Raw genomic sequence first — 23,328 nt, 5'->3', positions numbered from 1 at the left:
ATTCACCATATTCACATCTTCTAAACTAGATTCTTACATGTAGCAATCATGCATTTGTTTTTTTTTCTTTTGATAAGCCACTATTATTAAACCGAAAAAGAGGCAGCATGCAAGTCACAAGATACCTGAACGCACAAGAAAAAATGAAACAACTAATACAACGACAACATGGCAGTCATTAATAACTTAGTTACCACTAAGTGAGTTATCTGCAGAAGTTTCTATTATTTAACCATCAAATGGTTGCACATCACTTGTCATACTGTTTTAAGAAAGGTCACAATTTTAATCTCAATTACTGTGTTGGTCTGACCTCTATATAGATGAATTCATATGATACGTTTATTTTAGCTATTTTTTATTAAGATAAAACGTAAATCAAACCGGCATGGAAAACTTTTGGACTCCTATACCATAATAAGCAAGTGAGTCAATATTGACACAATATTTGTATTGTTTGGCCTTGAAATCGTTTTGGCTCATTTGCCTATTTGATAAAGTTTTATTTTTATTTGACTATTAACTGCGTCACATACAAGTTGTGTCCCAATTGACTTCCGTTTATATTAACGGCAATTAAAATTAAAAATATAAAATATTATAAGTCGAAGTTGGTGACTGACTTATCTTGTAACATTTTGCAAGTGGACAAAAAAACTTTTTTTTAAAGAACGGAGGCAGTCTTCAGTATCACTGAGCGGTTACATGTTGGCTTGCGTCTGACGCCTGTTTAGAACCCCAATAGAGCTTCTCTCAAAGGCCATAACCGTTGGTTCCTGGTGACCGGCAGGATAAAACCCTCATTTTGACTAGGATTCAAATTGACGTCCATCGAAGAAATCCTAACTGTTATAACATTGCAATAATCAACTGGACTAACCTAGAAGCAGTGTTTTAAATACCGGTCAGTTAAACCGATAATACCGGATTTCGCATATCAGGCCGGTATTTTGAGTTCGGTATTTTTGGGCGGTTTGCTAGAACATCGAACTGACGGTTTTTTCTAAAATACCGGTTTAAAGCCCAAGAGATTTTTGATATTTCGTGGCCTATATTTTTAAAAAGTTATTTTTAACCTAGCGATTAACATTGGAACAAGTATATTTTTAGATTATATTTAAAAAAAACGAGTAGTGTTGTATTATTTTTTAATTATGGATTATATTTTATTATGGAATTATATGTTTTTGGGTTATTTTTGAGTTGACGTTGCAATTATATCAAATTACAAGGTAAACTATATAACCCGGTTGAACCTTTCAGTACAACCCAGTTCAACCGGTTATACCATTTTTTTAACCAATCTAATGTGAGTAAAAAAACGGTTTTTTAAACATTGCCTAGAAGGTTAAATAGACAAAGAGTTAGCAAGAGTTGAAATTAATTAAATTATCATCAATATTTAAAAAGAATGCTGTACCCTCCTAAGGGTAGTATCGTCATACCACCCAAAACATTAAATTTGGATAAATGACAAATAACAAGATAACCAAGGGCACTATGGTAATTTAAATATGAAGCAAATAAAACCTTTCGCTATAAAAAAAGGAACATGTTCTCAATTTGGCTCCAACAACATAAGATAGAGTAAAGCAAAAGCTATCAAGTATCAACTCAAAGACATCATCAGAGGTTATTGAGATTAGATACATACATGCACAGATCATAGATATAGAAAAACAAGTACAAGAAATCTAGAAAGAGAAACAACATCCAGTTATCCAGGTATCATTGTACTTTCTTAATGTTTATGTTCGCATTAGTTTATTTATGTTTAATATTAATATCTGTTTCATAATCTTCATAATCGAAAACAAGAGTTAGGTTTAATTAGGTTTGTAAAGGTTAATGATTATTGGTTTATTTTTGGAACATATGTTCTTAGAATTGTCGTTTGGTTAACTAATTTTTGGCAAACTTTTGAGATTTTCATTCGATGTATCAATTTGCTGAAAACAAAATTATGAATTGTTTTTCACCTTTTTTTTTGTTATACAAAAAAATCTGAATCCGAAACCAAACCCGAATTATCTGAAATTTTAAACTCGTTCTCTCCGGTATTTAGTATTTTTTTTTTAAATATTTATGATAATTTCGGCTATCTGAATTCTGGATTCGGATTCGGTTAGGAGTTTTAGAAAATTTCAGATATCTAAATTATCAGAAATATTTTTTTGAAATTATTAAATTAAATATTAAATATGTTAGTAATATTTTAATTACTATTTTTTGAAAATTATCAGAAATATGCTAAAATATTAATTAGAAATATTATAATTGGATTTCCATATTTTTATTTTTGGTAGAATTAGGTTCCACACTGTTGTTGATTAGATTGTAAAGAATTAATCCCAAGATTTTCAGGAATAATTTTGATTTGTTGGAATAATTGTTTTTTCCTCTTTTGTCTTTTATCTATCATATTGATCTTGAACACATGTACTTACTCGTTTCAGAAAAAAAAAATAATTAAAAAAAATGACTTTGATTGGTATGAACCAGGTCTGCTACAATGAAATTAATCTATTAAGCTTTTGAATATTAGAATAATATTATTACTTCACAGTTTTGAACTAAAATAATTACAACTTGCTAAACAAAAAAACTAAGTAATAATAATTTTTCTACTATTAGAATAGTTACTCTAGTAATAATAATTTCTCTATACTCTAATTATTTATACATTTCTCAAGTTAAGAACAATATTTTTTTTTTATATATCTTTTAACACTTGATATATTATACATCTATACCTATCTAATTTTTTTTGTATCATCATCTTGTTTTTCAGCTTGGTTTTCTTGATATTATAAAGAAAGTTGAAGCTCACTAGTAGTAATTGTAACTCATCAATGGGTTCAATATCAGAACCAGTCAGTGAATCAAACACAAAGCCTCCAGGAATCAAATTAGTAGAATGCACAAAGAAATCAAACATTTCATTCAAAACCCATCAAGCAATTGTGTTAATTGTCACATTTCTAGCTTACACAAGTTATCACGCCACTCGTAAAACAACGAGCATCATCAAAAGCGCGTTAGACCCTCAAACGCCCGACGAAACCCTCCAATCGGTCTCATTTTTGAAAAGATCGAATGCGCTTTCGTGGGTTCTCGGTAGCGGGTGGGCCCCGTTTGATGGATCGAACGGGACGGTATTGCTCGGGGACCTTGATTTGGCGTTCTTGTTTGTTTACGCGGTTGGGATGTTCTTTTCGGGCCATATTGGGGACCGAATGAATTTAAGGATCTTTTTAACGATAGGGATGGTTGGAACAGGTTTGTTTACTGCGTTATTTGGGCTCGGGTACTGGGCTAATGTTCATATGTTTTACTACTACTTGGTAGTTCAAATGGCAGCCGGGTTGTTTCAATCGACCGGGTGGCCCTCGGTGGTTGCGGTTGTCGGTAATTGGTTCGGAAAGAGTAAGCGAGGGCTTATAATGGGGATTTGGAACGCGCATACGTCGGTTGGTAACATATCGGGCTCGCTAATCGCTTCGTATTTCTTGGCATACGGTTGGGGTTGGTCCATGGTGGTCCCGGGTTTGATGATCGCGGCCGTTGGAGTCGTCGTTTTTATGTTCTTGCCTGTTGATCCGGAATCGGTCGGGTTTGATCGAGACGAAGATCAAACCGAATCGCCTAAAAAGGGGGTAGCCGAGCCTCTATTGAGCCCGAAGCCCGACACTGAGAGCGGGTCTGCAGTCGGGTTTTTAGAAGCTTGGAGAATACCCGGGGTTGCCCCGTTTGCGTTTTGCCTCTTTTTCGCGAAGTTGGTCGCTTATACGTTTCTTTACTGGCTTCCGTTTTACATTAGTCACACTGGTGCGTGTTTATTGTTTTTTTTCTTAAAAAAAATAAAGATTTGTGTTTTAGTGAGATTATACTGGACACGTTTGTTTATTCAATATTTTTTTTTATCTTTGCAGCTATAAATGGCGAGTATTTATCGAGCACGGCTTCCGGGAACCTATCTACATTGTTTGATGTAGGCGGTGTGGTGGGAGGAATCTTAGCCGGCCATATATCTGACCGGCTAAACACTCGTGCGATTACAGCAGCGAGCTTCACGTATTGTGCGATTCCCGCACTATACCTATATAGGAGTTACGGGCATTTATCCATGCCCGTAAACATCATCCTAATGCTTGTCATTGGGATGTTTGTTAACGGACCGTATGCTCTAATAACAACCGCGGTTTCAGCGGATCTCGGGACCCACAAGTCATTAAAAGGCAACGCAAAAGCACTTGCCACGGTGACCGCGATCATCGATGGAACGGGCTCGATTGGTGCTGCGATTGGGCCCGTGTTAACGGGCTACATTTCGACCCAAAGTTGGAGTGCGGTTTTCACAATGCTTATGGGTTCGGCTTTCGTGGCAGGGTTGTTTTTGACTAAACTTGTCGTGGCCGAGGTGACCGAAAAGTATCAAGATTTACATAGGGGTTTGAGTAGCGAAACTCGGTCTAGCCCGGTTGAAGAAGTGTGATTATTGGTGAATAATAATGATTTGTTGAAAATTAAGATTTTTGTTTATAGGAGAGGTTAAATGACCTTGTATTGTATAATACAATTGTTTCTCCTAGATTCGATTATGCGCGGGAGGAGATGGCGGACGTTAACGCTTGTATATGTAATAACGAATACCGGACCGGTCATCGAATCAGTCGTCTTAGTTTGATGTAGTATTTGGACTAGATTAAATAAGTTCAAAGCTCAACTTTTTAATTGCTATTTGTTGAACATTGCAAGTTCGATGATATACATATAAGTTTTTATGTTATGTTTGTAACCAGATGAAAAATAGTGTTAGAAACTGTTGGCCCATGTTTGAATGAAAAGGGCAAAGTTTGAAATTATGATGTCGTGGTTGCAATTTTGGCAGTCACTATCATACAATATTGATTTATTTAATTTAATATTATTATATTAATATAGTGATGAAACCAACCAAGGTCATTAAGATGCATGGTCCCTCATAATGTTTCAACACCAATAAATATTTTTAGCTATAAACTAGTTTTCAGCAGTAGCTAAATCTCAGACGATGATAAGACCCAAATCTTGAGCTGGTAAGTTGACACGAATTCGATCTGTGACGTATGTTATTGTACTGGAATTAAAACCAAATATAAAACAATAAAACTTTAAAAATGGAGGTGGACCAATGGGGTGGTAAAACCCAACCGTTGTCGATCTTAGGCGTTGAAACGGCGAGTTGACAGGAACTCGGTCGGTTTCATCACGTTCGTTACAATACCAGAACCGAATAAAATCGGCGTTCAGTCGGTCTCCTTTATGTATGTTATGATGACTGAACTAAAAAAACAAAAACAAAATTTGCGGGCTAATTCGGTGTTGTCAAGCGACCCAATAGGGTACTTGCGGCACCAAACTAGTTATTTGTAATATACTATAATGAAGCTTTCTAGCATTTGGGTCTTTATACGCTACGGTTGAGAATTCACTCGTTTCACAAGGTTTTTCAAAAAATAATTATTATAAATTATTATTTAAAATATAAGAAAATTACTGAAATACAATGCAAACATGTACGAGTTATGATATACTATGTTAATGCATAACATATTTATGTAGATAAATGTTTAGAAAATCATTTAAAAAATGTAAACAAATTTGTTTAATATACACATTTGGATGTAAATATCAAAAAGTATTAGTTATTGCTAAAAAAATAAACATTTAGGTCTATTTTTTTTGTTTTTCGTTATAATTTATGTAATGAGACTCATCACACATGACCCATCCACACACAGTTTATATTTATCTCTTTCATCATATTCATAACGTAGTACGGTTCACACTAACACAGACTATGACATTTTGTAATGATGGACACGCCTAACGCCTTTATATATATATATCTGAGGGGTTACAAGTGAATTGGTGGTTCATGTCGATTTTAGGACTTAAAAAGTAAGGCTAGGCAAGGAAGAAGGTGGTCCAGCCAGTGAGAGTAGGTTTACAATTTTTTAAACGAAATGGTACCCAAGAAAAATACTTTATAGATACTCGTCCCTACCTCAACTTATTAGGCACTTAAATCATAGGATGTGAGAAAAATAAAAAAATTGTTGGCACTTAAATCGGGTTTCGGGTTTTTCGGGTCGGTTTCTTCGGGTTTCAAAGTTTTAACCGTTGACCCGAAACCCAACCCAAATCTCTCATGGGTTTTTTAGGTTCGGGTAATTCGGGTTCGGGTTTTTTTCGGGTCGGGCTAATCGGGATTCGAGTATCATAAAAAACAAAAAAAATTAAAAAAACTACAATGCTAAAATTAAAACAGCACATTCTTTGCTCGTAACGCAAGTCATCAAATAATAAACCAACATAACTTGATAAAACAATTCAAAAGAAGAGTAAAACTAATTCAAACCACAACCGTCTTCAATCGGGCGTGATTTGGTTGTTTGATTACGATTGCTAATAGTAATAAACGGAAAACATAAATTAATAAAAATCAATCTATAATAGTTGGAATGACAACAGTTGATTAGGGCCAAATTCTGATAATTTCGGTGGCTAAGACTTAGCCTAAGATACTGAAAAATATATTTAATTTCAAAACTAAATGTTTATTCGGTTTTTTTGGGTTGACCCGAAACTTATAAATCAAACCGAGAACCAAGCCGTTCGGTTCGGGTTCGAGTTAGCCTTTTATCGAGTTCGGGTTTTTCAGGTCGAGGTTAGTTCGGGTACGGGTTTTCTCCGGTTGGGTTTCAGGTTTCAGGTAAAAGTGACAACCCTACGTGTAGGTGGTTGAGTTGGATCTGTATAGGCTCATGAGATTCATTAGATTTATTAACAACGTAATGGGATTATAGAATTATAATTAAAGGTTTATCACCCTAATAAATACATAGCCATTATTATAATAGAGCTTTAAATTAGTTTTTTGATCATAACAATACTAGACTTCATCCTAAATTGTGGTACTTTTATTATCCATTCGTTTTGGTAAAGCATTGTATTTTTTATATTTATAAAATGACGGCCGATCACGTAATTTTATAATACATTGGAAATGAAACAAAAAAAAGAAAAAAAGAAAATCAGAATGGATATTATGGGGCATGTTACATGTAACGTTAAAATAAAATCAGGGCTACGAATCTGTCATATGTATATGTTTGTTTGGCCGGATTAAAATTGAATAAAAAATAAATTGTGTGCACTTTCTAGTGCATGGGTTGGACACCACAAATAAAAATTTAATTTATGGCCACAACTATTTGCATTTGCTTCACTTTTTTCTAGGAATATTTCGGACTTAAGCAACACTACCAAACAAACCTCTTTATCAATCCAAAAAAAGATATATGCGAAAATAAATAAACTCAACAAAATATATTTACAGCCTGAAAGTAGTGTTAGAATCCAGATTCAGTTCACCATTTATTTCTTTCAATTGTTTTATAATTAAGCAATGTAATACGTCATATCGTTTACGTTTGCCGACATTTTCAGTTTGGTGAACCAACAAGTTCGGAACTAGTACATTACTTATAGTCCGAAAAAGACTATTGTAACGTACGTGGTGCAGCATCTAGGCTACATATGCATTATGATTCGGATGTGACAACTAATCAGGGCCACACCTGTGTGGCCATATCAAACATGTGGTGAACTCTCCTTGTGGGCCCAATGGCCCATAACGTAACTAATTGTGAATTTGTGATAGTGACTAGTTTTGAAGGGGACCCAAAAGAATCCGGTAGGTTATATACATCTTAATCAACTATGTTCACTTAATCAGGCATTCACTAATTAATCTCAATCACCTTTGATCTTCTTCGCATACTTCACTAATTCTTACGACAGAAGATGGTCGAGAATAAATCATTTGATTTTATGGACAAATTTAAACTTAAAGATGTATAGCTTAAGACATAAATTTTTCATGTTCATAACAAAATTTAAGAAATAAAAAAGGTTTATAATAATTTTATTTTATTTTATTTTATTTTATGTAGGAAATACAACCACGGCACTATATGTCTTTATGCAACAACCCAATCGGACCTATAAAGCATTTTTCTTGTGGTCCAAATTGACCCAATTAAATTTAGGGTACATTTAATGTGTATGGGTCGCTATCAACTGGTCTAGCAATAAAGCGTTGCAATTGGGCTCAGGGTCTTATGTATGATGTGCTGTTCTAAGGTGTTTAATGGTGTAAACGAGCCGAGCCAAGCCCGAGCTCGGCTTGTTTTGAGCTCTTTTTCAAAAGCTCGAGCTCGGGTCATAACTTTTTTTTCTTAAGCCCAGGCACGGGCTTGGCTCGTTTATCATTTATTAATTAATTTATGTGCATTTTTTAATTATGCTTATATATTTTTTGAAAAATCTTAAACAAACCTAAGCTCGCCTCGAGCTAAAAAAAAACTCAGCTCGTTTTGAATTTCCTATTGATCCGAGCTCGAGCAGGTTTGCTCGCTTGGAGTTTGGACCAGTGTTTATCATATTATTCGAATTCGAGCTCAAAAAAACTCAGCTCGTTTTGAATTTCCTATTGATCCGAGTTCAAGCAGCTTACCTCGTTTGGAGTTTGGACCAGTGTTTATCATATTATTCGAATTTGAAATTTTAAAACTGAATTTATTTCCGAAGTCAAATAATATTTCGAATTTTAATAAGCTTCAAAATCCAGTTCCAATAATTTTATTTGAACTTGGCTCTACTCAAATAAACCACCAAAGAGTTTTTTTGAAGGGTAAAAAAACTTGTACATAAAATGTGTAATTATTTGGTATTGGATTATTAGGATTGGTTTGGTTAAAAATTCAAAAGAAAATCATACATAAAAGTAGCAAGTCTGAATCGTTTTGAAATGTTTTTTTTAGTGTACCCTTTTAGAATAATAAAATTCAGTTTCATAGATGAATAGTTTCTTTCAAGCATTTGATATGACGGTTTATACTTAAAGGCCCACATGGTTCAAGATAAGGAATCACCATCAATTGATAATTGCCTGTCATTAAAAGCGTAAATCACCGAAGTAAATGAAATATGAAACTCATCAATGATAAGTGATGTCAAATAAGTACGTGGTCCTACTGTTCTTTAAACCATTGATATGTGATGTGAAATCAAGTACGCGTTCCTGCTGTTTTGACCATTGACGGATCTGGTATTTTTCGCTGGTGGGAAGAAAAAGCGGGTTCATAAAAACAAGTCAATATAGATCGGGTTCAAACAGGGCGGTTAAATTACACCATTAGCTATCTGTTGGGCCCTTATCCAATTAAGAGAAAAGAAATTGATTTCCTGAACTCCTGATCCATTTTCAGTTTGGGGCCTGATCAATTTCAGTTGGGTCCGACTCATCCCGTTGTAGCCATGTTTTTTTTTCCAAACGAGGCCTTTCTAAAATAATTTGAAATACAATACGACCAAGTCGAAATATACCACCGTATGAAAAAATTACCTTAGTGGTGGACCCATGGGGTTTTCATGTGGCGGGAAACTTTAGAGATTGGTTTTATGTAGCTAAATATTAAAATTTTTCGGTCCAGGTCCGGTCATGTACATGAGGTTAGACTAGAGGCAGGAAGGCAAAAGGCCACATGGTAGGCTGCGATCTAGTAGGCAACAACCGTCAATATTAATTTCTCGCATGAGACCCGCCGTTGCCCTTCTGCCTTCTGTTTTATCGAATTTTGGTATAATGTTGCTAATCGTCTAATTCGATTTCTGATTAGTTTTTAGGTAAAATAGTTTGGTGAGTTTAATTTTTTGTGTTTATTTTTATTTAATTAGTGGGCTTAGTTCTGTTGAGTTTATGAACCTGCTTATTGGGCTTACAGTTTATAATTTTCTCAATGGGTTTAACCGGTTTATAATACTTGTTTAGTGGGCTTACAATTTATAATTTGTTCAATGGGTTTACAATACTTGTTTATTGGGCTTAGTTTTATTGAGTTTATAATACTTGCTTCATTTCGTTAAATGGGTTTATAATATATATTTGTAGAATTTTAAAATCTTAAATTCTTTTTTTCTTCGGATTTGATGTCCAAATTTATTGGAGTAAGCTCGGGAATCAGGATTAAATCACACTTATACTTAAAAAAGGATTTTCATATGGTACGGGCAACCCTGTTCGGGAGCATTAGGTTGTTAAGTTGACAATTTTCATGCAGTTTTTCATCAATCGTGCAATTATGAAACGACCTAACTTGCAAATTTTCTCGTACGTTAGATGCATTTTTATGCAAATTTGTAGCAATTTAAACATTCAATTTTCACCTCACATCATGCATTTATCATATGCACATCTCATTATTTTGCGAACATTTGTTTTGGTGAACTGAGAAAAAGTAATAATCCGTGATGATTGACAAGTTATAAAATCAAAAGTTTTCGTAAATCATTATTTCTAGTTACAAATAAATTAGAAATTAATAAACAAACAAATAAATTAGAAATAATGATTCAAGAATTGCAAACAAATTCAAGAAGATGCCAACGACATGAACATAGAATATTTACTTTACCTTATTTTCAATTATTTTTAAGTTTAAAAATGATTTGTTTCTTGTTCTTATAAGTATCATGTTCCTTTAATATATTCGAGTTTCCAATAATAATCAGCAGAAAATTGTTTCAAGTTATCTCTTTTCTATTACTCTTCTTAAAGATTGATGGTCTCAAACTACGTAATATCATTTTATTTTTTATATTTTTACCTTTTCATTTGACGCTTACGTGAAAAGAATATGTAATCCAACCTTTAAATAGTTTATTTGTTTGCTCAATTCTTGATATTAAACCTGAGCTTTTTCGGATATATATTAGATTGTTAATAAACCTTATCAATTTACTGCATTTTTTAATGAAGTTCTTCAATCTTTAAAAACCATAATTAAATTTTAGTTTTTGATGAACCAACAAGTAATATTTTGGGTCGGTGACCCCAAAATCAATCCATTGGATTTGGAGACCTATTTTCAAGCATATTAATTGTTTAAAGTTTGTAACTTCTAATTTTCAGCCTGTTTTCGTTCTTGAATCTTTTGATTGATCTGTCATCATATATATCCGGCTAAATTAATTTAATTTTAATGCTAGAATAGCGTTTGATATGTAGGAATAGAAAACAGAATAAAATGGGTTATTGTTAAGGAATGAAAAAGAAAAGTGTTTGATTGGTTAATGGAATGGAATGATCATTACCTAGTCCATTTCATTCCCTCTAAAACACCCATGTTTTTTTTTCGACACTTGTTTGAAAAGAATATACAATCCAACCCTTGAATAGTGTATTTGTTTGTTTATCTTAAACACGAGTTTATTACCATTTTTTTAATGACTAAACTTTCGCATTCTATAAAGTTCGAACCCATAACCTCCTAATTCACACCTTATCCACCTTAAAATTTTGTTTGTAAACATTCTACTATGTAATGTCATTTTTTTGTAAGTTTATCAGTTTATGGCTTTCAATATTATATTTCTGTTTGAATATGACATGTAAATATTATAACTCGTGTTGTCGTCTTAAAAAACATGTTAAAAAATATGTTGTCGTTTGAAAGCATTCATCTATTTAATTGACGAATTTTATATTTCTGCCCGTGTCGTATACGGGTCAATAACCGAGTATAGAAATAAACTTGATCAATTACCATATATATATAATAAAATTATTAATAAACTTGATCAATTTACTGACTTTTCCAATAAATCAACTTATAAAAACCATAACATTTAATTATTTTGTGTATTTCTATAAACCCAAATTCAATATAGACCCATTCAATATCAAATCATAATCGATAGGGGCGAGCAATTCGCGGTTCCGAACTGCGAGAACTAGGGAACCGAAACAAAACCACTAGATCCGAACCGCATTATTGTATTTGGGTTTATAGACATAGACAAAATAATTAAATTTGGGTGAAAACGGTTCCCGATTCAGTTCTTAAATTTGCACAACCCCAATAATAAATTTTTCTATCGCTGCAACCAGCACGTCAAGATCCGAACCGCGTGAGCTTAAAACATAAAACAGATTTATATATGGCCTGACCCGCACCTATTATAATAATATTATTATGTCATGGTCCAGAATCAGAAAACCCAAAACCTCTCTCAGTTACGTACTCCTCCGATTCCATAATCCTCCGTTCACCAAACGCAATCATCACTGCCGATTATTCTCTTCCGTACGGTAACAAAACCCTAACTCTATATCTTCATTCATCTATATTATTATTATTATTATTATTACACAATCAATTCTCTTCAGTTTCATCTCAATCCATTCACAGTTAACATAAATCACACGATCAATCGTATAATTCACTACATGTTAGCATATAATTATTGATTTTGCATCTGCGTATATAATTCGAATCGATTCCGATGAGTAGCTTTTCAAGCTCGAGCTCGGCTAGTTTCGAGCTCTATGTGAGTAAGCCAGGCTCGTTTATTATTGATTAATTATTTTAGTTGTATTTGATTGTAACTTTTGTATATAACACGATATAAATGATTTGCTTATTTTTTACTTTGCTTTTTATAATTTAGTATACAATTCGAATCAATCCTGATGTTGTAGCTCAAATAAGTGTAAATAAGTGACTAGTTTTTCAAGCTCGAGTTCGACTAGTATCGAGCTTGGCTCACTTATTATTTATTAGTAACTATTTTAGTTGTATATTTTAATTGTAATCTTTATATTAGTAATTATTTTAGTTGTATATTTTAATTGTAATTTTATAATAGCATGATATAAATGATTTACTTATTTTTTAGTTAATTTTTTATATTTTAGCCAAATAAGTCGACTAGTTTCGAGCTCTATTTCTAAGGCCAGAGCTCGGTTCAAGAGTAGTTTTTCAAGCTCTCGTTTATTATTTATTAATTATTTTAGTTGTATATTTTGATTGTAACTTTTATATATTACATGAGATAAATGATTTACTTATTTTTTACATATTTTTTTTATATTTTAGTATACAATTCGAATCAATTTTGATGCTGTTTCGCAAATAAGTGTAAATAAGTGAGTAGTTTTTCAAGCTCGAGCTCGACTAGTTTTGAGCTCTATTTCTAAGGCCAAAGCTCCGTTCATGAGTAGTTCATGAGCAGCTTGGCTTGTTTGCACTCCTGATCTCAGTTAGAGTTTTCGCTAATAAGTTTCAAATGTTAGGGCAAAGATAACGCAAATAGGAGTGAATGCAAATCAGGATGCTCTGCTTTCAGAGGAGGAACTGGAGAGGAAGAAGAAGAAGGAAGAGAGGGTTAATTGTTTTAGTTAATTCATATTGAGTTTATTAGCATTTTATCATTTTACGTGTTGTTGTTTGGTTAGGGTTTGATTTGTTGGTTACAATGCGTTTAGGCTAAAGAGAAAGAGCTGAAGAAACAAAAGGCTGCATTAAAAGCTGCTGAAGCAGCTAAACTTAAGGTATTGATAACATTTTTGTTCAAATCCGCTATTTCAGTTCAAAAGTTTAAAATATGGGTAGTGGATGTTGTATGGTTAATATTATATCTATATATTTGAATAAAATATTAATATTAGATTGCTTCATAATATTAAATATGTATATTATGCAAAAAGACAGTATTTCCCTTTCATTTATTTGGAAAATACTATATGGTGATAGTTAGTTGAATCTGATTGCAACGAAAATGAAACATCAGGACTAAAAGAGCGAATTTTAAACTACTGGATTGAAATAACAATTTTGACCAAACCTGAGTGACGAAAACCGCAGTTCTCTATAACTGATATCATATTTTAGTGAGTTTTATTTCATTTATTATGCTTATGATGTTTAACATAATTTTGATGTTAATTGACTTGCACTCAAGGCTCAACAAGGGCCTATTTCTTCAAAAGCCAGTAAGAAGAAGCCTGGACGGGCTGATGTAGCAGATGAGAATCCTGAAGATTTTATCGATCCGGAAACACAATTGGGTGATAAGAAAAATCTGTCTAAACAAATGGCAAAGCAGTTCTCTCCTGAAGCAGTGGAGAAATCGTATGTTATGATATGAATTCTTACTATTTTTTCTTTATTGTTATTGAAAAGTTTAATGCTTATTTTGAAGATATTTGTTTGTAGATGGTATGCATGGTGGGAACAGTCTGGCTTCTTCGAGGCAAATTCCAACAGCTCTAAGCCTCCATTCACAATTGTACGCAGAATCTTAAAAAACAATGTTTTAAGTATTCGTTTTAATTTGTAGAAAATGGTTGATTATTGTGAGTTGATTATATGTATAAATGTAGGTTCTTCCACCTCCTAATGTGACGGGAGCTTTACATATCGGTCACGCCTTAACTGCTGCTATCCAGGTTTAATTGACTTAAGTTGCACTCACATTTGCTGTGACATGAAGTTACGTAAATTCTGTTACTTTGAAGCTGATGCTGAATTTTATTTCCTCAGGATACGATTATTCGTTGGAAGAGGATGTCGGGTTACAATACACTGTGGGTGCCTGGGATGGACCATGCAGGGATAGCAACTCAGGTTAAGTTGACTTCTAATATGTAAATAATATTATAAGTGGCAAAATAGTATATATTTATCTGACACTGGTTGACTGATAGGTTGTGGTTGAGAAGAAACTCATGAGAGAAAGAAACTTGACCCGTCATGATCTGGGCCGAGAAAATTTTGTATCCGAAGTTAGGTTGACTTTCTTTATATTACGTCATTTCTTTAATAAGTGACACTTTTCTAGCATCAACTGCGCCATTATAATGTTTAGATTCACTTATAAGTTATAAAAAGTTTACATTATTTTGGTTTTGATGAAAGGTATGGAAGTGGAAAAATGAGTATGGGGGCACGATACTAAAGCAACTTCGGCGACTTGGTGCATCTCTAGATTGGTCACGTGAGGTAAAAACCGATAAAATTTTACTGTAATTTTTTTTTTAATTTGTTTGGAAACTGGGCTCGTTATGAGGTATAAACTTTATGTTTTGTTTTATGGCAGTGTTTTACAATGGATGACAAAAGGTCAAATGCTGTAACAGAAGCTTTTGTCAGGCTTTATAAGGAGGGTCTTATATATAGGTATTATCGGGCTCATTATTTTGATCCCCTTAACTGCGTATGGGCTGATTTGGTAGCGTTTATCTCTAATGAGTCAAATGGGCCAATCTAAATCATTTAGTTTAAAAGGGAATGGGTCAAATGGGTCAAAAAGTCAACCAATTTGTATTTTTAATGCATTCAATCATCCAAGTCATTCATAAAAAAAGTTAGATTAATATTGTTATAAAAAGTGTTTCCAGTCAACTCAGCCAGATTCAACTCGTTTCGAATTGCACAAAGTTACCGTTTTTGACCCATGACATTTAAGCGTTTATCTCAACATTTTCTGTTTCCACAAGTTATCATTTGACTAAAAATGGATTATCATTTGTTTCACCTCAGAGATGTACGGTTAGTCAACTGGGATTGTGTGTTGCGAACAGCAATATCTGATAGCGAGGTACGCCATTAACTTTTCTTTTTTCAAACTTAGAAGCAGAAGTTATATACTTTACATTTTACTGCTATGTTTGTAGGTTGATTATATTGATATTAAAGAAAAGACACCTCTAAAGGTTCCTGGGCATGAAAATATGGTGGAATTTGGTGTTTTGACATCGTTTGCATACCTTTTAGCGGAAGATCTTGGGGAAATTATTGTTGCTACTACTAGAATTGAAACAATGCTTGGAGATACTGCTATTGCTGTTCATCCCGATGACCCGAGATACAAACATCTTCATGGAAAGTTTGCTAGGCATCCGTTTACTGGAAGACGACTTCCTATAGTTTGTGACGCTATACTTGTTGATCAAGAATTTGGAACTGGTGCAGTGAAGGTAACATAGTTTTTAAAAACAAGTCGCGTTTATTTAAAGGGTCAGGACTATAGCTTAAGAAGAGACTGATCAAACAGGTCAACCAACCTGAACCATACCAATAAATACCCATTTGACTGAACATGTTTTGCCTTATTAGGCATCCAAGCGTGTAAACGAACTGAACAAACATGAACGGAACATGTTCGTGTTCGTTCACGTAACTTTAACCGATTAAGCGATCATACACGCACAAATAAACGAATGGGATCTTCTTTTTCGTGTTCATTCGTTAAGTAAATGAGTGTGTTCGTGTTTGTTTATGTTTCTTTGTTAATACTTAATACTATAAATGAACAGTTCACCAATGTAAATAATCGGACATAAATGTGCCAGGCCTAAAGTTTTATTAAAATTAGATGATTTCGTAACTTCTTTAAAAAATTTCATTGACTATGTAAATTAATGAGCTTAAACTAACGAACAAAAATGAATGAAGATAAATGGACGAACGTGACATTTGCTCATATTCGTTCTTTTAACTAAATGAACAAAAAAAATGTTCATGTTCGTTCGTTCGTATATTAACCAAACAAAATAAACGAACTTCATGCTAAACGTTCGGTTCGTTTATTAGTGTCTTGTTTCTTTTTGAGGATTTGAAGGTGGTCATTGCAGATAACGCCGGCTCACGATCCAGAAGATTTTAAGGTCGGAAAATGTCATAATCTGGAATTTATCAACATTTTCACTGATGACGGGAAGATAAACGATAATGGAGGTTCAAAATTTGTTGAGATGCCGGTTTTGAAGCTCGCATGGCTGTAATAGAAGATTTAAAGGCTATGGTATTCTTACATCTTCCATCAATATTCTTTGTAAATGTCTAATTATGCAACATTTATTATTTTGTCTATGCATACAGGGACTGTATAAAGGGGAAGAGAAAAATGAAATGAGGCTAGGGTTATGTTCTAGAAGCAATGGTGTGATTGAACCTATGTTAAGACCACAGTGGGTATGTTAACTGTCATGATATAGCTAAGGAAGCTCTTGATGCTGTTATGGATGACACAAATAAGAAAATTGAGATAATGCCAAAACAATATGCTGCTGAATGGAAAAGGTACTATTAAAAAGTTTTCTTTATTCGGAAAACTATCGAACACAAACAATTAAAGAACGGGTTTTCTTGTTCGTGTTCGTTCGTTAAGAAAATGAGCGCGCTCGTGCTCGTTTATGCTTGCTTGTTAATAGTATAAACGAACAATTCAGGAACATATTTTATTATAGATGAACAAAAATAACCAAGTGAAAACACGAACATCAATCTGCCAGGCCTAAAAAATTAATAAACTAGACTGAATTGTAGTAGGTCTAAAAATAAATTGAATATATAAATGAACATAAAGGAACAAACTTAAGCACAAGTAAACTAACGAACATAAATAAACGTAAAAGAACGACATATGTGAACGTTCATGAGCATACGTGAACGAACAAGACACATGCTCGTGTTCGTTCACGAGCAAAAGTGAACAAAAAATTTAGTTTGTGTTCGTTCATTTATTAAAATAAACGAACTTCCGGCCGAACAGTTCACTGAGCAATCATATATTGGCCCTTTATGTTTGCACATCATGCTAAAATATTGCATTTTATCCTTTACATATTAAATACTGAATATTCATTTTGACAGATGGCTTGAGAACATTCGTGATTGGTGTATATCAAGGCAGCTTTGGTGGGGTCATCGTGTTCCCGCATGGTACGTTACATTGGAAGATGATCAACTTAAAGAACTCGGGGTCTACACGGACCATTGGGTGGTGGCCCGTAATGAGGACGATGCTGAGGTGGAGGCTAACAAAATCTTCCCAGGAAAACAGTTTCAGTTGACTCAAGATCCTGATGTTTTAGACACTTGGTTTTCTTCCGGGCTTTTTCCTCTGTCTGTATTGGGTTGGCCCGAAAACACCCAAGATTTGAAGACATTTTACCCAACTTCTGTACTTGAAACCGGACACGACATTTTGTTTTTTTGGGTTGCACGTATGGTCATGCTTGGCATGAAACTGGGAGGTGACGTGCCTTTTAAAAAGGTTCATTAAGTTTTTTTTAAAGAATTTATTATCGCTATGAGCTTCGCTTCCTCTTCATCATTATTATCATTATTATTGTGTAGGTTTATTTACATCCCATGATTCGTGATGCACACGGGCGCAAAATGTCCAAATCTTTAGGCAACGTGGTGGACCCCATCGATGTCATATGTGGCATAAAATTAGAAGAGCTTATCAAGCGACTCGAGCAGGGTAATCTGGACCCCACTGAGTTGAAGTTCACGAAAGAGGCTCAAACAAAGGATTTTCCTAATGGCATTGACCAGTGTGGTGCAGACGCCCTTCGCTTTGCACTTGTTTCTTACACAGCTCAGGTACTATTTATATTTATAATTATATCAATTATCTATTTAAGTGTTTCACAAATTCTGATACTAACATTGTGGCTTTGCATGATTCTAGTCGGATAAAATAAACCTGGACATATTACGTGTGGTGGGATACCGACAATGGTGTAACAAGTTATGGAACGTTGTGTGATTTGCCATGAGTAAACTCGGCGACGATTATACCCCTCCGACAAAGATAGAACCACAGAAGATGCCATTTAGCTGCCAATGGATACTTTCTGTACTGAACAAGGCCATCTCAAAAACTATATCATCTTTGGATTCTTATGAGTTTTCAGACGCATCAAGTGCCGTATATTCATGGTGGCAGTCTCAGCTTTGTGATATCTTCATTGAAGTCATTAAACCTTACTTCTTTGGTGAAAGTAACGAGTCTTCAAAGGCGTATGCACAAGATACACTGTGGGTGTGTTTGGATACAGGGTTAAGATTGCTCCATCCGTTTATGCCGTTTGTTACTGAAGAGTTATGGCAGCGACTTCCTTCACCAAAGAATATCACACGCCGAGAAGTCCATTATGATATGTGAATATCCATCTATCGTTGAGGTTAACTTTTGACTAATTTTTACCAGCACTTTTCAGATCAATTTAGTGTGAGATTTTAACTATTATGTTTTTTTTTTAATTTTTTTCTTCTGCAGTCATGGGCAAATGATCAGATTGAATATGAGATGGAAGTCGTCGAGTCTGCAGTGAAATCGTTCAGATCGATTATGGGAGAAACGAAAGAAAAGTACTTGCTGCGTTAAATAATTCTTGATTCATTATCTTTTAATTTTAATATATAATGTAAAAGAATATTTCCTTGTTTTCAGACGAGCTGGTTTTGTTGTGTCTCGAACGGATCAAATTACAGACGTTATAAGACGCCATGAAATGGAGGTTTCAACCCTAGCTAACTTGTCATCTTTGAAGGTATGCACATTTAAAACAAATATATTAGTGGATTTTTAAATATTTAATACTATACTTTATAAAATATTAACTTAAATATTTTGGGATTTGACAACTGGCAGGTACTCTCTGAAACTGATCCGGCTCCAGTTGGATGTAAAGTGGCGGTTGTCAACGAAGCGCTTTCAGTGTATCTAAAGAATCAAGGAGCTATTGATATTAAAAAGGAACGTGAAAAGCTCAATGCTAAGTTTACAGAGTTACAGAAGTAAGCAAGCCTTTACTTAATGATCACGCCTTCGTTTATGCAATAAACTTTAATCCTCCTCGTTGATTAACGTCTCCATATTTGAGCAGGCAGAAGGATAGTTTAAACAAGCCGATGAGTGCCAAGGGGTACGACGAAAAGGTGCCCGCTCATATAAAAGAAGAAAATGTTGCAAAACTCGCCTCGTTGATGCAACAACTACTGTATTGATGAAGCCACTCAACATATTGAACGCGAAGTAGCTGCAAATGCAGAAATCTAAGTCCAAACCATCCGGATGAATTAACCGACAGCTAATTTTATCAGTTAATTATTATTCTGCTAGTTTGATTATTTTACTGTGTTTAAATAACAGGCTAATCACACTACTGACTTTTTTTTCCATCAAAATTATATTATATGGTTTCAATAAATATGATGATTTACTATCATAACAGATTTGTTTATATATATTGCAGACCTGATTATTGTTGTTGTAATTATTATTATTATTATTATTATTATTATTATTATTATTATTATTATTATTATTATTATTATTATTATTATTATTATTATGTTAGTTTGAGCCCTCTCCCAAGCTTGTTAACTTTAAAAGAGTTCAAATGGGTTAGCACCACTCATTAGAATGACCATTGGTTGTTTTGACGACCGTCGTTTATGTATCACTAACATCAACACGCTTGCATTGTTGCCGCCACTCCGCCATTGCGGCGTCCACCCAAAACTAATTACAAATATTAATTAGGAAAATTGGGTTGTTATAATAGAGAGTATGATTCTTGTGTGTTTTTAAATTTGTTTAATAACACTATTTTTATTTTTATTACCAAAAGCATTTTACTTCTTTCTTCATGTGTTTTAATAATATTCCGAATATCTTCAATAAACATTCATGTTTGAAATTAACATAAAAAATAGAAAAATAACAATCCGGGATAAACCGGTGGTTATTCATCAAGTGTCGTGGACCCCCCTCCCACCCCCCCCCCCCCCGGGCGGGTTGAGAGTAATGTTCCCCGTCCTTTCCCGCCTCCTTTCACTGACACCACTTCGTGTCCTCTAAGAAACAATTTTATTCATCTCTTAATGTACACCCAATGGATTATTTGATCCATACTGATGCAATGCGGCCACATGAAAAAGACCAACGCCTACTAAAAAAAATGACTCGCATATATATAGCAAGCACACGAGGACTATAGTAAGTAACTTAGATTAGAAAATAGAAACCCTTTCCAAGTTTCTTTATGCCCGGGATTCATACTGTCTGATCTAGTCCACTCCACTCAAGGCAAACAAATGTTTTACTGGGATATTTCCCCTTCAAAAAAAGTTGGAATTCGTATCGATGTAAGGTAATTCATTGCTTAATTCCAAAGGAAGGAGGTGGTAAGTCTAGAATTAAGATATAAGAATAGACTTTTTTTTTCCTATTAGTTCCTTACATGCTTTGGTTTTGGCTAATATTTTTATTTGTTTATTTTTGATTAACTCCATGAGGATTTGATCATACTTAGACAAGAAAAATGGAAAAATAAAATTGTAATTTTTCGTTGATGATCATTGTAAAGAATATATTATATTATTTAGTTTTTAAGGGGAAAATAAGTTTGTTTTTTAAAGTTTTAAAAGGGTAAAATTGCCACCTAATAAAATAAATCAAAGTGGGTAAATTTGTAACTTTTTAGTTTAAGGATGAGAAAATATGCCATTAAATTTTTAGTTGGATAAACAATAAACATGCTATTAAAAGGATTTGGAAGCAGAAATATGTCCTTACATATAATAATAATAATAATAATAATAATAATATTGTTAAAGTAATTCCTTACACGAACATAATATAATAAGAGAGTACTTTTATTGATATATTCCATAAGCCATCCACCAAACCGTTCATTATTAAAAATAAACTTGCTTAATATTTCTAATCTATAAATTAGAAACTAAAAACGATACTTTGAGCTAGCTTGTTGCCGTTAATGCTTGTTGGCCTCTCTCGTAGTTGTCATCCCCCGGCATTTCAATTAAGCTTGCTTTGGTAACACATTGCACACTAGGAATCACGGGCGGAAATAATCTGACGTTTGTATTTGAGCATGTTGATCCAACCTTGATCCGCGGGTTAGCAGGCTGTATATTGACATTACCCATAGTGATGCCTACGCAACCATTTAAATTCCGAGCACATTCAATATCGATCGCATTTTCTGATGTAGAAGTCCCATGGATATCAAAAAAGGAAACATCCTTTATGTGAACCACTGAAGGTGGCTGTTTAATTATTCAGAAAAAAATACACAAGATTATTATCTTATTAGTAAACAACAATGAAATACTTATATTATTTCAAATTAATGTAACAAGACACGTATCTACATACCATTTGGGTTTGATTACAGCTTGCATGAGGACAATAAAAGTGCGTGAGTATGATGGGATGTTGTACATTGATCATTCCAATGCTTTTAAATGTTATTTGGTTTGCTAAACCTGATCCTCCCTAAAAAAACAATTAATTAAATATATGTGAGTGTAATAACTAATACGTATATTGTTTATTTAAACAAAGACTATAATTTGTTATTTAATAAATACCGTCACAGTTTTGATCCTAACTCCGTTTTGACATTTGTTGAAGGTTGCACCGAAGACGTTGATATTGCCGGCAGATACACTGGCACGGTTCCTTCCTAGGCTTCCAACACTTAAAAGGAAAAAAAAACAATATCGAATAATAATAATAATAATAATTGATGTAATCACTACCTTACTTATATTTATTAATACATAACTGTATCTCAATTAATAATAATAATAATCTACATAATTAGTCGATTGATAACTAAATTTATAGAAGCTACAATTTAAATTTGTAATGTAATGTTGATAACTAACCTTATGCCATGGCCAGGGCCACAATTTAAATTTGTAATGTTGATGTAGAAGCTACCAGCATTGATTGCAATACAAAGGAATCATCATCAACTAAAATTTTGAAGAAAATAGTTTGCCCGCCAGGTATTTGACAAAACGCCTCAATGAAATAATCTTTGTTTTTGGTGTTTTGAGGAGGGGAGGGCAACGGGTGGTTGCTCTCCTCCTTCCTCTTTGGTTCGGGTGTTCATTCCTCAAACTCAACTCAAGTTTTGTTTTATTATTATTTTTCTTGGTGTGGTACTTGGCTACCGGGGTGTTTTGTGGGTCGGTGGTGGTATGACCGGGGCTATTGAGGAGGTTGTTTGGCCGTGTCCGTTTAGAGGCTTCCACTGTTGCCCAGATGGATTACTGGGGTCCAAGGGGGTTCGATTGGCCGCACATATTAAGCGGCTTCATTTGTCATCGGATGACAAGAAAGAGACCTTACGGGAGGCGACCTCGACAAATTTGGATTTGTTTATTTCGGTTGGTGAGGCTTTAAAGGTCTCGCGTAGGTGGATGTGTGGAGCGTGTATGGAGTCACATGCTCTCCGTCGGGGGTGCCATCATGATGACGGGTCGGTCTGGTACAAGTGTGTCACGGGAGATGTGGAGGAATATATAGTGGGGATTGCGAAGCCACATGTTGGGAGGGAAGTTGTCGCGGTGGGAAGGGTGGAGGTGGATGTAGCTCTCCTTGAGCGTGTCTTCACTCTTCCTATTACGACTGTTAAAAACATTCCTCATAGTTGTCGTATGGCTTTTTCCCAAGCCTTAGTGGGTGCTCTGGGTAAGGTGGCGGCTATGCCAGAGTCTGTTGAGGCGTGGGTGAAACTGTTGTTGTTACCCACGTTGCACCTTACGAGTTTTCAGATCTTCTAATCGTCAGCAACGCAGGTCTGGCAATAGAAAGTCTGAGCAA

General features: G+C 34.2%; 1 protein-coding gene and 1 pseudogene across 1 annotated transcript; both read left to right on the top strand.

Moving 5' to 3' along the window:
* Positions 1-2,755: 2,755 nt before the first annotated feature.
* Positions 2,756-4,734, top strand: LOC143548013 (putative glycerol-3-phosphate transporter 1). The gene is made up of 2 exons (XM_077039288.1): positions 2,756-3,828; positions 3,933-4,734. The coding sequence occupies exons 1-2, from the start codon at positions 2,853-2,855 to the stop codon at positions 4,493-4,495; spliced, it is 1,539 nt and encodes a 512-aa protein (XP_076895403.1). The 5' UTR covers positions 2,756-2,852; the 3' UTR covers positions 4,496-4,734.
* A 6,401-nt stretch (positions 4,735-11,135) lies between these two features.
* On the top strand, positions 11,136-19,746 carry LOC143547990 (valine--tRNA ligase, mitochondrial 1-like; annotated as a pseudogene).
* The last annotated feature ends 3,582 nt before the right edge of the window (positions 19,747-23,328 follow it).

This window comes from Bidens hawaiensis, unplaced genomic scaffold (assembly GCF_021521415.1).
Source record: "Bidens hawaiensis isolate Kalapana, Puna unplaced genomic scaffold, B.hawaiensis_p1.1 tig00014899_1, whole genome shotgun sequence".
Taxonomy (NCBI): Eukaryota; Viridiplantae; Streptophyta; class Magnoliopsida; order Asterales; family Asteraceae; genus Bidens; species Bidens hawaiensis.
The sequence above is the reverse complement of the archived record's forward strand: the minus strand, read 5'-3'. Positions and strand labels throughout refer to the sequence as shown.